The following is a 16,185-nucleotide window of genomic DNA, read 5'->3' as shown; positions in this document are numbered from 1 at the left end:
ACATGGGTTTATGAAAGGGAGAGAAATTTGCAGGGGACAGAAGAGTCTAGAAAACTCTGGAACTTTTGCATGTAGACAAACGTGTCTAGAGATAACAGAGGAATTTGGGAAGAGCAGGTTATTCAGAAGTAGGGAAATGATTCCGGTGAGGACAAAGGTCTCAAGATTACAGAAGATACTGGAGAAGGAAGAGGCATCTGTGGAATACAGAAGTGTCTTGAGAGGGCAGTGGAATCTGGAGCGGGCCAGAAGAAATTAGAAAGAACAAATGGATCTGTGGAAGATGGGAGGGTCTGGAGTGGACATAAAAATCTAGAGGTGAGACAGAGGTGTACAGAACATTCTTGAGAGTAACCAAGGATCTGGATGGGACCAGGGCACCCTCTGACGATATATGCATGCTCAGCTAAAGTAGCATACATGTGTATTAGTGTGAGTCAAGAGCAATTAACTCTGTATGGCCCGGTAGAGGCACAGTGAGAATTATAGCAGCAATGTCCTCCTGTTCCTGGCTCACCTGGTTACGTCCTGGAGAGTTTTTTCACTGTTGATAACAAATTATGGAACCTATACATGGCACCAAAATTAGAATGAAAGGAATCAACCCCGCATCACTGCCTTTTATTTTTTAGCAGAGGAGCGGGCTGATTATTTTAGAGATCCAATCCTAAAATTACATCATGGTTATGACCATGATGGACAACAGTCGCACAGATAGACGTTTGCATGGAGAAATGTGCTCGCCTCATTGGATGTTAGAGACTGAGATTTACTTGATAGAATGCATCAGTGCAGGATTCCTCAGGGGCGGGTCTTCTGCCTGATCTGCATAATTATCCTAGAAACACTCCGCCCCCTTTGTAAAGACCATAAAGATTAGCGGTAAAATGCAAAGTCACGTTACTCTGGAATCTTCTGGCAGATTTAAAAGGAAAAAAAGCAGGAATAAAAAAAGCAAAAAGTGGGATCTTTAAAGAATCCTTCTAAAGAATTTGTTAGTTTAGGATTTGTTCTCAGTCTGGATGTTCACGATAAATGTTAATTTTCTCTAACAGCAAGAAATTGGGACCAGTGTGATAAAAGTGGATGGAAACCATGGCAGCATATCCCGACATGACTTATCCTGAGCAGGGGAGGAGCTTATGAGCGGGGGTGGGTACCATGTATACTAAATATGTACAAAGGGGCGTGGTTTTGATACTTTATAATATACACAGCCTCATTCAATCGATTCCTTTCTCCACAATTACAAATGTTTATTTACAATTTCCCTGTAAACGCTGCGGGGGATCTCCTGCGATCACCGCCATTTATAACAAACAATATATTGAGTTTCTCTCTTGAAAAGTTCCTGTTTTTACAAATTTATTGGAGTTATTAACATCGATTCAGTCTCCAGTCCACGGGGTCCGAGCACTGAGAACACGAGGAGCCTCGTCTCCATCAGCCTTCATTCTGTGGAAAGAAGAAAAAGAACAAGTAAGAGAAGCGTGAACTATAATATTATTTATCCCGGTCCTGCAATTATCTGGCTGCTAACAGTCCTGACAGCTGGTGAAATGAGAGACCGCTGCTATTCTGTAATATTAGGGGGCGCTACAACAGATGTCATAGGCATATTATAACTCTAGGGGGTGCTATAGGTCCTCCCATGAGAGGGAGAATAAATCAGTACTTATATTAGCACGCTAGGGGGCGCTGATAAAAAAAAAAGGGTTGGTAGATATGGCACTAAAGGAGAGCTAATGTGAAGCTAGGAATATGAAGAAATGATTAGAAGGCAATTCTCTATGGAACGCTAAGATCATGAAGATCCATAAAGAGTGAGTACACATGGTAGAGCACTAGAGGGAGCTGAAGATCCAGAGTCTCAGTACTTATGGTAGAACACTAGAGGGCGCTGAAGATCCAGAGTCTCCGTACTTATGGTAGAACACTAGAGGGCGCTGAAGATCCAGAAAGTCTCAGTACTTATGGTGGAACACTAGAGGGCGCAGAAGATCCAGAAAGTCTCAGTACTTATGGTAGAACACTAGAGGGCGCTGAAGATCCAGAGACTCCGTACTTATGGTGGAACACTAGAGGGCGCTGAAGATCCAGAGTCTCCGTACTTATGGTAGAAAACTAGAGGGCGCTGAAGAGCCAGAGTCTCAGTACTTATGGTAGAACACTAGAGGGCGCAGAAGATCCAGAGACTCTGTACTTATGGTGGAACACTAGAGGGCGCTGAAGATCCAGAGTCTCCGTACTTATGGTAGAAAACTAGAGGGCGCTGAAGAGCCAGAGTCTCAGTACTTATGGTAGAACACTAGAGGGCGCAGAAGATCCAGAGTCTCAGTACTTATGGTAGAACACTAGAGGGCGCAGAAGATCCAGAAAGACTCAGTACTTATGGTAGAACACTAGAGGGCGCTGAAGAGCCAGAAAGTCTCAGTACTTATGGTAGAACACTAGAGGGCGCTGAAGATCCAGAGTCTCCGTACTTATGGTGGAACACTAGAGGGCGCTGAAGATCCAGAGTCTCCGTACTTATGGTAGAAAACTAGAGGGCGCTGAAGAGCCAGAGTCTCAGTACTTATGGTAGAACACTAGAGGGCGCAGAAGATCCAGAGACTCTGTACTTATGGTGGAACACTAGAGGGCGCTGAAGATCCAGAGTCTCCGTACTTATGGTAGAAAACTAGAGGGCGCTGAAGAGCCAGAGTCTCAGTACTTATGGTAGAACACTAGAGGGCGCAGAAGATCCAGAGTCTCAGTACTTATGGTAGAACACTAGAGGGCGCAGAAGATCCAGAAAGACTCAGTACTTATGGTAGAACACTAGAGGGCGCTGAAGAGCCAGAAAGTCTCAGTACTTATGGTAGAACACTAGAGGGCGCTGAAGATCCAGAGTCTCCGTACTTATGGTAGAACACTAGAGGGCGCAGAAGATCCAGAGACTCCGTACTTATGGTGGAACACTAGAGGACGCTGAAGATCCAGAGACTCAGTACTTATGGTAGAACACTAGAGGACGCTGAAGATCCAGAGTCTCGGTACTTATGGTGGAACACTAGAGGGCGCTGAAGATCCAGAGTCTCAGTACTTATGGTGGAACACTAGAGGGCGCTGAAGATCCAGAAAGTCTCAGTACTTATGGTAGAACACTAGAGGGCGCTGAAGAGCCAGAGTCTCAGTACTTATGGTGGAACACTAGAGGACGCTGAAGATCCAGAGACTCCGTACTTATGGTAGAACACTAGAGGGCGCTGAAGATCCAGAGACTCCGTACTTATGGTGGAACACTAAAGGACGCTGAAGATCCAGAGACTCAGTACTTATGGTAGAACACTAGAGGACGCTGAAGATCCAGAGACTCAGTACTTATGGTAGAACACTAGAGGACGCTGAAGATCCAGAGACTCAGTACTTATGGTGGAACACTAGAGGACGCTGAAGATCCAGAGACTCAGTACTTATGGTAGAACACTAGAGGAAGCTGAAGATCCAGAGACTCAGTACTTATGGTAGAACACTAGAGGAAGCTGAAGATCCAGAGACTCAGTACTTATGGTAGAACACTAGAGGACGCTGAAGATCCAGAGACTCAGTACTTATGGTAGAACACTAGAGGACGCTGAAGATCCAGAGACTCAGTACTTATGGTGGAACACTAGAGGACGCTGAAGATCCAGAGACTCAGTACTTATGGTAGAACACTAGAGGACGCTGAAGATCCAGAGACTCTGTACTTAAGGTAGAACACTAGAGAGCGCTGAAGATCCAGAGTTTTAGTACTTATGGTAGAACACTAGAGGACGCTGAAGATCCAGAGACTCTGTACTTAAGGTAGAACACTAGAGAGCGCTGAAGATCCAGAGTCTCAGTACTTATGGTAGAACACTAGAGGACGCTGAAGATCCAGAGACTCTGTACTTAAGGTAGAACACTAGAGAGCGCTGAAGATCCAGAGTCTCAGTACTTATGGTAGAACACTAGAGGACGCTGAAGATCCAGAGACTCTGTACTTAAGGTAGAACACTAGAGAGCGCTGAAGATCCAGAGTTTTAGTACTTATGGTAGAAAACTAGAGGGCGCTGAAGATCCAGTGTCTCAGTACTTATGGTAGAACACTAGAGGGCGCTGAAGATCCAGAGTCTCAGTACTCATGGTGGAACACTAGAGGACGCTGAAGATCCAGAGTCTCAGTACTCATGGTGGAACACTAGAGGGCGCTGAAGATCCAGATACTCAGTACTCATGGTGGAACACTAGAGGGCGCTGAAGATCCAGATACTCAGTACTCATGGTGGAACACTAGAGGGCGCTGAAGATCCAGAGTCTCAGTACTTATGGTAGAACACTAGAGGGCACTGAAGATCTAAAGTCTCAGTACTTATGGTAGAACACTAGAGGGCGCTGAAGATCTAAAGTCTCAGTACTTATGGTAGAACACTAGAGGGCACTGAAGATCCAGAGACTTAGTACTTATGGTAGAACACTAGAGGACGCTGAAGATCCAGAGACTCTGTACTTATGGTAGAACACTAGAGGACGCTGAAGATCCAGAGACTCAGTACTTATGGTGGAACACTAGAGGACGCTGAAGATCCAGAGACTTAGTACTTATGGTGGAACACTAGAGGACGCTGAAGATCCAGAGTCTCAGTACTTATGGTGGAACACTAGAGGCCGCTGAAGATCTAAAGTCTCAGTACTTATGGTAGAACACTAGAGGGCACTGAAGATCCAGAGACTCAGTACTTATGGTGGAACACTAGAGGGCGCTGAAGATCTAAAGTCTCAGTACTTATGGTAGAACACTAGAGGGCACTGAAGATCCAGAGTCTCAGTACTTATGGTGGAACACTAGAGGCCGCTGAAGATCTAAAGTCTCAGTACTTATGGTAGAACACTAGAGGGCACTGAAGATCCAGAGACTCAGTACTTATGGTGGAACACTAGAGGACGCTGAAGATCCAGAGACTTAGTACTTATGGTAGAACACTAGAGGGCGCTGAAGATCCAGAGTCTCAGTACTTATGGTGGAACACTAGAGGCCGCTGAAGATCTAAAGTCTCAGTACTTATGGTAGAACACTAGAGGGCACTGAAGATCCAGAGACTCAGTACTTATGGTAGAACACTAGAGGGCACTGAAGATCCAGAGACTTAGTACTTATGGTAGAACACTAGAGGGCACTGAAGATCCAGAGACTTAGTACTTATGGTAGAACACTAGAGGGCACTGAAGATCCAGAGACTCTGTACTTAAGGTAGAACACTAGAGAGCGCTGAAGATCCAGAGTCTCAGTACTTATGGTAGAACACTAGAGGGCACTGAAGATCCAGAGTCTCAGTACTTATGGTAGAACACTAGAGGGCACTGAAGATCCAGAGTCTCAGTACTCATGGTGGAACACTAGAGGGCGCTGAAGATCAAGAGACTCAGTACTCATGGTGGAACACTAGAGGGCGCTGAAGATCCAGAGTCTCCGTACTTATGGTAGAACACTAGAGGGCGCTGAAGATCCAGAGTCTCAGTACTCATGGTGGAACACTAGAGGGCGCTGAAGATCAAGAGACTCAGTACTCATGGTGGAACACTAGAGGGCGCTGAAGATCCAGATACTCAGTACTCATGGTGGAACACTAGAGGGCGCTGAAGATCCAGATACTCAGTACTCATGGTGGAACACTAGAGGGCGCTGAAGATCCAGATACTCAGTACTCATGGTGGAACACTAGAGGACGCTGAAGATCCAGATACTCAGTACTCATGGTGGAACACTAGAGGGCGCTGAATATCCAGATACTCAGTACTCATGGTGGAACACTAGAGGGCGCTGAAGATCCAGATACTCAGTACTCATGGTGGAACACTAGAGGGTGCTGAAGATTCAGAGACTCAGTACTCATGGTGGAACACTAGAGGGCGCTGAAGATCCAGATACTCAGTACTCATGGTGGAACACTAGAGGACGCTGAAGATCCAGATACTCAGTACTCATGGTGGAACACTAGAGGGCGCTGAATATCCAGATACTCAGTACTCATGGTGGAACACTAGAGGGCGCTGAAGATCCAGATACTCAGTACTCATGGTGGAACACTAGAGGGTGCTGAAGATTCAGAGACTCAGTACTCATGGTGGAACACTAGAGGACGCTGAAGATCCAGATACTCAGTACTCATGGTGGAACACTAGAGGGCGCTGAATATCCAGATACTCAGTACTCATGGTGGAACACTAGAGGGCGCTGAAGATCCAGATACTCAGTACTCATGGTGGAACACTAGAGGGTGCTGAAGATTCAGAGACTCAGTACTCATGGTGGAACACTAGAAGACGCTGAAGATCCAGAATCTCAGTACTTCTTGTAGAACAGTAGAGGACACTGAAGATCCAGAGACTTAGTACTTATGATATAACGCATTCGGGCGCTGCAGATCCAGAGTCTCAGTACTTATGGTGGAACACTAAAGGATGCTGAAGATCCAGAGTCTCAGTACTTATAGGAAACCTGTCACCCCCAAAATCGATGGTGAGGTTAGCTCACCGTTATCAGGGGCTTATCTACAGCATTCTGGTATACTGTAGATAAGCCCCCGATGTATCCTGAAAGAGGAGAAAAAGACATTAGATTATACTCACCCAGGGGCGGTCCCGCTGCGGTCCGGTCCAATGGGTGTCTCAGGTCCGCTCCGGCGCCTCCCATCTTCATTCCATGACATCCTCTTCTGGTCTCTTCACGCCGCGGCTCCAGCGCACTGCAGTACTTTGCTCTGCCCTCAACAGGACAGACAAAGTGCGCCTGTGCCGGAGCCGCAGCGTGAAGACCAGAAGAGGGCATAATGGAATGAAGGTAGGAAGCGCCGGAGTGGACCTGAGACACCCATCGGACCGGACCGCAGCGGGACCGCCCCTGGGTGAGTATATTATAACCTCTTTTTCTCTTCTTTTAGGTAACATCAAGGGCTTATCTACAGTATTACAGAATGCTGTAGATAAGCCCCTGATGATGGTGAGCTTACCTCACCAGCCATTTTGGGGGTGACAGGTTCCCTTTAAGGTAGAACACTACTGGGAGCTGAAGATCCAGAGACTCAGTACTTAAGGTGGAACACTAGAGGGCGCTGAAGATCCAGAGTCTCAGTACTTATGGTAGAACACTAGAGGGCGCTGAAGATCCAGAGTCTCAGTACTTATGGTAGAACACTAGAGGGCGCTGAAGATCCAGAGTCTTAGTACTTATGGTAGAACACTAGAGGGCGCTGAAGATCCAGAGTCTTAGTACTTATGGTAGAACACTAGAGGGCGCTGAAGATCAAGGGTCTCAGAATTTATGGTGGAACACTAGAGGGCGCAGAGCCACAGTCTCAGTACTTATTGTAGAACCCTAGTGTCACCACCTCGCGGCCCGGGGCACCTACTTTCTCTTCCCCACCTGTTCTTACCTCCTCCGGTCCTGTCCTGAGCCAGCAGGGTCACGCTCCGGTCGTCCGCCGGCGCTCCGGGGTCCATCCCTGCAGACATGCTGCCCGGGTCCTTGCTCCCATGTCTGCTGCACTTCCTCGTTCCTCTCCCTCTCCAAGGGAGTGCATAGGGGGCGGGCAGGCCAGCTCTCAGGCTTCTTAACGGGCCAGCCCGTTCCTACTCACTGCCCCTCCTCCCGGCCTATCACCTGCAGGCTGGAGGGATAAAAGGATCTCAGTCACTCCTGGACTCCGCCTGGGCAACTTCTATTATCCTGAAGTTGCTGCTCCAGGTCTGCTCCTGCTATGCTTACCAATCCAGTTTGCCTGCCTTACTCTGTGTTCCTTTTTCCCTAGGATCGTGTCTGGCCTTCTCGGCATCCTGAATCCTGGATCCTGTACGGTTCCCTGCAGTCTTCAGCCTGCTTCCTAGTTCCACGTTCTTCTCTGTTTTGTCAGTTCATTTCTTCCCAGCCTCCTAGGTCGGTTTAACACAGGTGTCTGCTTCATCGGACCCTCTATTGGTGGTCAAGGGGAAATCCCTGTATAGGGGTCACTCCAAGCCTTGGACTCCTTAGAGGCACCCTGGTGTTGTGGTCCTGTGGCCCTCCTTTGGGGTGTCTCCCCTAGTATTTGTATTACTTTACAATAAAGCGTTTGAACCTGCTCTCTTGGTCTGGCTCTCCCTTCCTGGTATCAGCAACCGCTGTATTTGCGGTCCAGAGGGTCCACCCGATAGACCCATCTGTAGGGCGTGACACCTAGAACACTAAGTCTATGGATCTTCAGCGCCCTCTGGTGTTCTAGCATAAGTACTGAGATTCTGGATCTTCAGCGCCATCTAGTGTCCTACAATAAGTACGGAGATTCTGGATCTTCAGCTCTCTCTAGTGTTCTAACATTATGCTGACGCTCTCTGGATCTTCAGCTTCCTCTAGTCTTCAACCATAAGTACTGAGGCTCTCTGGATCTGCAGTATCCTCTAGTGTTCTACCATAAGTACTGAGGCTCTCTGGATCTTCAGCGTCCTCTAGTGTTCTACCATAAGTACTGAGACTCTGGATCTTCAGTGTCCTCTTGTGTTCTACCATAAGTAGTGAGACTCTGGATCTTCAGCGTGCTCTTGTGTTCTACCATAAGTAGTGAGACTCTGGATCTTCAGTGTCCTCTTGTGTTCTACCATAAGTAGTGAGACTCTGGATCTTCAGCGCCCTCTAGTATTCTTCCATAAGTACTGAGACTCTGGATCTTCAGCGCCCTCTAGTGTTCTACCATAAGTACTGAGACTCTGGATCTTCAGCGCCCTCTAGTGTTCTACCATAAGTAGTGAGACTCTGGATCTTCAGCGCCCTCTAGTATTCTTCCATAAGTACTGAGACTCTGGATCTTCAGCGCCCTCTAGTGTTCTACCATAAGTACTGAGACTCTGGATCTTCAGCGCCCTCTAGTGTTCTACCATAAGTAGTGAGACTCTGGATCTTCAGCGCCCTCTAGTATTCTACCATAAGTACTGAGACTCTGGATCTTCAGCGCCCTCTAGTGTTCTACCATAGTACTAAGACTCTGGATCTTCAGTGTCCTCTAGTATTCTACCATAAGTACTGAGACTCTGGATCTGGGATAGAACACTAGAGGGCAGTGACGTCCAGAGTCTCTGTATTTGGGGTAGAACACTAGAGGGCAGTGATGTCCAGAGTCTATGTATTTGGGGTAGAACACTAGAGGGCGGTGAAGTCAGAGTCTCTGTATTTGGGATAGAACACTAGAGGGCAGTGATGTCCAGAGTCTCTGTATTTGGATTAGAACACCAGAAGGCGGTGATGTCCTGAGTGTGAGTACTTATGCTAGAACACTCGAGGGCGCTGATTTCCAGAATCTCTGTATTTGGGATATAGCACTAGAGGGCGGTGATGTCCTGAGACTCAGAACTTTTGGTAGAACACTAGAGGGCGGTGATGTCCAGAGTCTCTGTATTTGGGGTAAAACACTAGAGGGCAGTGATGTCCAGAGTCTCTGTATTTGGGGTAGAACACTAGAGGGCGGTGATGTCCAAAATATCTACATTTGGGATAGAACACTAGAGGGTGGTGATATCCTGAGTCTCTGTATTTGGGGTAGAACACTAAAGGACAGTGATGTCCAGAGTCTCTGTATTTGGGGTAAAACACTAAAGGGCAGTGATGTCCAGAGTCTCTGTATTTGGGGTAAAACACTAGAGAACGGTGATGTTCTGAGTCTCTGCATTTGGGATAGAACACTAGAGGGCAGTGATGTTCTGAGTCTCTGTATTTGGGTTAGAACATTAGAGGGCGGTGATGTCCAGAGTCTCTTTATTTGGGGTAGAACACTAGAGGGCGGTGATGCCCAGAGTCTCTGTATTTGGGGTAGAACACTAGAGGGCGGTGATGTCCAGAGTATCTACATTTGGGATAGAACACTAGAGGGTGGTGATATCCTGAGTCTCTGTATTTGGGGTAGAACACTAGAGAGCGATGATGTTGATTCTCTGTATTTGGGATAGAACACTAGAGGGCAGTGATGTTCTGAGTCTCTGTATTTGGGATAGAACACTAGAGGGCAGTGATGTTCTGAGTCTCTGTATTTGGGATAGAACACTAGAGGGCAGTGATGTTCTGAGTCTCTGTATTTGGGATAGAACACTAGAGCACGGTGATGTCCAGAGTCTCTGTATTTGGGATAGAACACTAGAGGGCAGTGATGTTCTGAGTCTCTGTATTTGGGATAGAACACTAGAGGGCAGTGATGTCCAGAGTCTCTGTTTTTGTGGTAGAACACTAGAGGGCTGTGATGTCCAGAGTCTCTGTATTTGGGGTAGAACACTAAAGGGCAGTGTTTTCCAGAGTCTCTGTATTTGGTGTATAACACTAGAGGTCAGTGATGTTCTGAGTCTCTGTATTTGGGATAGAACACTAGAGGTCAGTGATATTCTGAGTCTCTGTATTTGGCATTGAACACTAGAGGGCAGTGATGTCCAGAGTCTCTGTATTTTGGGTAGAACACTAGAGGTCAGTGATGTTCTGAGTCTCTGTATTTGGGATAGAACACTAGAGGTCAGTGATGTCCAGAGTCTCTATATGGGTAAAAACACTAGAGAGCGGTGATGTCCAGAGTCTCTGTATTTGGGATAGAACACTAGTGGTCAGTGATGTCCAGAGTCTCTGTATTTGGGATAGAACACTAGAGGGCAGTGATGTCCAGAGTCTCTGTATTTGGGATAGAACACTAGAGGGCGGTGATGTCCAGAGTCTGTTTTTGGGATCGAACACTAGAGGTCAGTGATGTTCTGAGTCTCTATATGGGTAAAAACACTAGAGAGCGGTGATGTCCAGAGTCTCTGTATTTGGGATAGAACACTAGAGGGCAGTGATGTCCAGAGTCTCTGTATTTGGGGTAGAACACTAGGGGGCAGTGTTTCCAGAGTCTCTGTATTTGGCATTGAACACTAGAGGGCAGTGATGTCCAGAGTCTCTGTATTTGGGATAGAACACTAGAGGGCGGTGATGTCCAGAGTCTCTGTATTTGGGATCGAACACTAGAGTACAGTGATGTTCTGAGACTCTGTATTTGGGTAAAAACACTAGAGGGCGGTGATGTCCAGAGTCTCTGCATTTGGGGTAGAACACTAGAGGGCGGAGAAGTCAGAGTCTGTGTATTTGGGATAGAACACTAGAGGGCGGTGATGTCCAGAGTATCTGTATTTGGGATAGAACACTAGAGGGCAGTGATGTCCAGAGTCTCTGTATTTGGATTAGAAGAACAGAGGGCGGTGATGTCCTGAGTCTGAGTACTTATGGTAGAACACTCGAGGGCGCTGATTTCCAGAATCTCTGTATATGGGATATAGCACTAGAGGGAGGCGATGTCCTGAGCCTCAGAACATTTGGTAGAACACTATAGGGCGGAGATGTCCAGAGTCTCTGTATTTGGGGTAAAACACTAAAGGGCAGTGATGTCCAGAGTCTCTGTATTTGGGGTAGAACATTAGAGGGCAGTGTTTTCCAGAGTCTCTGTATTTGGGGTAGAACACTAGAGGTCAGTGATATTCTGAGTCTCTGTTTTTGGCATTGAACACTAGAGGGCAGTGATGTCCAGAGTCTCTGTATTTGGGGTAGAACACTAGAGGTCAGTGATGTTCTGAGTCTCTGTATTTGGGATAGAACACTAGAGGTCAGTGATGTCCAGAGTCTCTGTATTTAGGATAGAACACTAGAGGTCAGTGATATTCTGAGTCTCTGTATTTGGCATTGAACACTAGAGGGCAGTGATGTCCAGAGTCTCTGTATTTTGGGTAGAACACTAGAGGTCAGTGATGTTCTAAGTCTCTGTATTTGGGATAGAACACTAGAGGTCAGTGATGTCCAGAGTCTCTGTATTTGGGATAGAACACTAGAGGGCAGTGATGTCCAGAGTCTCTGTATTTGGGATAGAACACTAGAGGGCGCTGATGTCCAGAGTCTGTTTTTGGGATCGAACACTAGAGTACAGTGATGTTCTGAGTCTCTATATGGGTAAAAACACTAGAGAGCGGTGATGTCCAGAGTCTCTGTATTTGGGATAGAACACTAGAGGGCAGTGATGTCCAGAGTCTCTGTTTTTGGGATCGGACACTAGAGTACAGTGATGTCCTGAGTCTCTATTTGGGTAAAAACACTAGAGGGCGGTGATGTCCAGAGTCTCTGCATTTGGGGTAGAACACTAGAGGGCGGTGAAGTCAGAGTCTCTGTATTTGGATTAGAACACCAGAGGGCGGTGATGTCTTGAGTGTGAGTACTTATGGTAGAACACTCGAGGGCGCTGATTTCCAGAATCTCTGTATTTGGGATATAGCACTAGAGGGCGGTGATGTCCTGAGACTCAGAACTTTTGGTAGAACACTATAGGGTGGTGATGTCCTGAGTCTCTGTATTTGGGGTAAAACACTAGAGGGCGGTAATGCCCAGAGTCTCTGTATTTGGGGTAGAACACTAGAGGGCGATGATGTTGATTCTCTGTATTTGGGATAGAACACTAGAGGTCAGTGATGTCCAGATTCTCTGCATTTGGTGTAGAACATTAGAGGGCGGTGTTTTCCAGAGTCTCTGTATTTGGCATTGAACACTAGAGGGCAGTGATGTCCAGAGTCTCTGTATTTGGCATTGAACACTAGAGGGCAGTGATATCCAGAGTCTCTGTATTTGGGATAGAACACTAGAGGTCAGTGATGTTCTGAGTCTCTGTATTTGGCATTGAACACTAGAGGGCAGTGATATCCAGAGTCTCTGTTTTTGGGATCGAACACTAGAGTACAGTAATGTTCTGAGACTCTGTATTTGTGTAAAAACACTAGAGGGCGGTGATGTCCAGAGTCTCTGCATTTGGGGTAGAACACTAGAGGGCGGTGAAGTCAGAGTCTGTGTATTTGGGATAGAACACTAGAGGGCGGTGATGTCCAGAGTATCTGTATTTGGGATAGAACACTAGAGGGCAGTGATGTCCAGAGTCTCTGTATTTGGATTAGAAGAACAGAGGGCGGTGATGTCCTGAGTCTGAGTACTTATGGTAGAACACTCGAGGGCGCTGATTTCCAGAATCTCTGTATTTGGGATATAGCACTAGAGGGCGGCGATGTCCTGAGCCTCAGAACTTTTGGTAGAACACTATAGGGCGGAGATGTCCAGAGGCTCTGTATTTGGGGTAAAACACTAAAGGGCAGTGATGTCCAGAGTCTCTGTATTTGGGGTAAAACACTAGAGAACGGTGATGTTCTGAGTCTCTGTATTTGGGTTAGAACACTAGAGGGTGGTGATGCCCAGAGTCTCTGTATTTGGGTTAGAACACTAGAGGGTGGTAATGTCCAGAGTCTCTGTATTTGGGGTAGAACACTAGAGGGCGGTGATGTCCAGAGTCTCTGTATTTGGGGAGGAACACTAGAGGGTGGTGTTTTCCAGAGTCTCTGTATTTGGTGTAGAACACTAGAGGTCAGTGATGTTCTGAGTCTCTGTATTTGGCATTGAACACTAGATGGTGGTGTTTTCCAGAGTCTCTGTATTTGGGGTAGAATACTAGAGGTCAGTGATGTTCTGAGTCTCTGTATTTGGGACAGAACACTAGAGGGCAGTGATGTCCAGAGTCTCTGTTTTTGGGATCGAACACTAGAGTACAGTGATGTTCTGAGTCTCTGTATTTGGGTAAAAACACTAGAGGGCGGTGAGGTCCAGAGTCTCTGCATTTGGGGTAGAACACTAGAGGGCGGTGATGTCCAGAGTCTCTGTATTTGGGATAGAACACTAGAGGGCAGTGACGTCCAGAGTCTCTGTATTTGGATTAGAACACCAGAGGGAGGTGATGTCCTGAGTCTGAGTACTTATGGTAGAACACTCGAGGGCGCTGATTTCCAGAATCTGTATTTGGGATATAGCACTAGAGGGCGGTGATGTCCTGAGACTCAGAACTTTTGGTAGAACACTATAGGGCGGTGATGTCCTGAGTCTCTGTATTTGGGGCAAAACACTAGAGGGAAGTGATGTCCAGAGTCTCTGTATTTGGGGTAGAACACTAGAGGGCGGTGATGTCCAGAGTATCTACATTTGGGATAGAACATTAGAGGGTGGTCATATCCTGAGTCTCTGTATTTGGGTTAGAACACTAGAGGGCGATGATGTTGATTCTCTGTATTTCGGTTAGAACACTAGAGGGCAGTGATGTCCAGATTCTCTTCATTTGGGGTAGAACCTTAGAGGGCGGTGATGTCCAGAGTCTCTTTATTTGGGGTAGAACAGTAGAGGGCGGTGATGTCCAGAGTCTCTGCATTTGGGGTAGAACACTAGAGGGCGGTGAAGTCAGAGTCACTGTATTTGGATTAGAACACCAGAGGGCGGTGATGTCCTGAGTGTGAGTACTTATGGTAGAACACTCGAGGGCGCTGATTTCCAGAATCTCTGTATTTGGGATATAGCACTAGAGGGCGGTGATGTCCTGAGACTCAGAACTTTTGGTAGAACACTATAGGGTGGTGATGTCCTGAGTCTCTGTATTTGGGGTAAAACACTAGAGGGCGGTAATGTCCAGAGTCTCTGTATTTGGGGTACAACACTAGAGGGCGGTAATGTCCAGAGTCTCTGTATTTGGGGAGGAACACTAGAGGGTGGTGTTTTCCAGAGTCTCTGTATTTGGTGTAGAACACTAGAAGTCAGTGATGTTCTGAGTCTCTGTATTTGGGACAGAACACTAGAGGGCAGTGATGTCCAGAGTCTCTGTATTTGGCATTGAACACTAGATGGTGGTGTTTTCCAGAGTCTCTGTATTTGGGGTAGAACACTAGAGGTCAGTGATGTTCTGAGTCTCTGTATTTGGGACAGAACACTAGAGGGCAGTGATGTCCAGAGTCTCTGTTTTTGGGATCGAACACTAGAGTACAGTGATGTTCTGATTCTCTGTATTTGGGTAAAAACACTAGAGGGCGGTGATGTCCAGAGTCTCTGCATTTGGGGTAGAACACTAGAGGGCGGTGAAGTCAGAGTCTCTGTATTTGGGATAGAACACTAGAGGGCAGTGATGTCCAGAGTCTCTGTATTTGGGATAGAACACTAGAGGGCAGTGACGTCCAGAGTCTCTGTATTTGGATTAGAACACCAGAGGGAGGTGATGTCCTGAGTCTGAGTACTTATGGTAGAACACTCGAGGGCGCTGATTTCCAGAATCTGTATTTGGGATATAGCACTAGAGGGCGGTGATGTCCTGAGCCTCAGAACTTTTGGTAGAACACTATAGGGCGGAGATGTCCAGAGGCTCTGTATTTGGGGTAAAACACTAAAGGGCAGTGATGTCCAGAGTCTCTGTATTTTGGGTAAAACACTAGAGAACGGTGATGTTCTGAGTCTCTGTATTTGGGTTAGAACACTAGAGGGTGGTGATGCCCAGAGTCTCTGTATTTGGGTTAGAACACTAGAGGGCGGTAATGTCCAGATTCTCTGTATTTGGGGTAGAACACTAGAGGGCGGTGATGTCCAGAGTCTCTGTATTTGGGGAGGAACACTAGAGGGTGGTGTTTTCCAGAGTCTCTGTATTTGGTGTAGAACACTAGAGGTCAGTGATGTTCTGAGTCTCTGTATTTGGCATTGAACACTAGATGGTGGTGTTTTCCAGAGTCTCTGTATTTGGGGTAGAATACTAGAGGTCAGTGATGTTCTGAGTCTCTGTATTTGGGACAGAACACTAGAGGGCAGTGATGTCCAGAGTCTCTGTTTTTGGGATCGAACACTAGAGTACAGTGATGTTCTGAGTCTCTGTATTTGGGTAAAAACACTAGAGGGCGGTGAGGTCCAGAGTCTCTGCATTTGGGGTAGAACACTAGAGGGCGGTGATGTCCAGAGTCTCTGTATTTGGGATAGAACACTAGAGGGCAGTGACGTCCAGAGTCTCTGTATTTGGATTAGAACACCAGAGGGAGGTGATGTCCTGAGTCTGAGTACTTATGGTAGAACACTCGAGGGCGCTGATTTCCAGAATCTGTATTTGGGATATAGCACTAGAGGGCGGTGATGTCCTGAGACTCAGAACTTTTGGTAGAACACTATAGGGCGGTGATGTCCTGAGTCTCTGTATTTGGGGCAAAACACTAGAGGGAAGTGATGTCCAGAGTCTCTGTATTTGGGGTAGAACACTAGAGGGCGGTGATGTCCAGAGTATCTACATTTGGGATAGAACATTAGAGGGTGGTCATATCCTGAGT

General features: G+C 46.8%; 1 protein-coding gene across 1 annotated transcript in view; it reads right to left on the bottom strand.

The window, feature by feature from the left end:
- Positions 1-1,231: 1,231 nt before the first annotated feature.
- TM4SF5 (transmembrane 4 L six family member 5) overlaps positions 1,232-16,185 on the bottom strand; it is a 62,697-nt gene continuing 47,743 nt past the window's right edge. The window contains exon 5 of the mRNA XM_077261597.1: positions 1,232-1,455. Within this exon, the coding sequence (XP_077117712.1) occupies positions 1,444-1,455 (12 nt within the window). The 3' untranslated portion in view covers positions 1,232-1,443. The remainder of the gene's footprint in view (positions 1,456-16,185) is intronic.

Source organism: Ranitomeya variabilis, chromosome 5, assembly GCF_051348905.1.
Source record: "Ranitomeya variabilis isolate aRanVar5 chromosome 5, aRanVar5.hap1, whole genome shotgun sequence".
NCBI classification, from domain to species: domain Eukaryota; kingdom Metazoa; phylum Chordata; class Amphibia; order Anura; family Dendrobatidae; genus Ranitomeya; species Ranitomeya variabilis.
The sequence above is the reverse complement of the archived record's forward strand: the minus strand, read 5'-3'. Positions and strand labels throughout refer to the sequence as shown.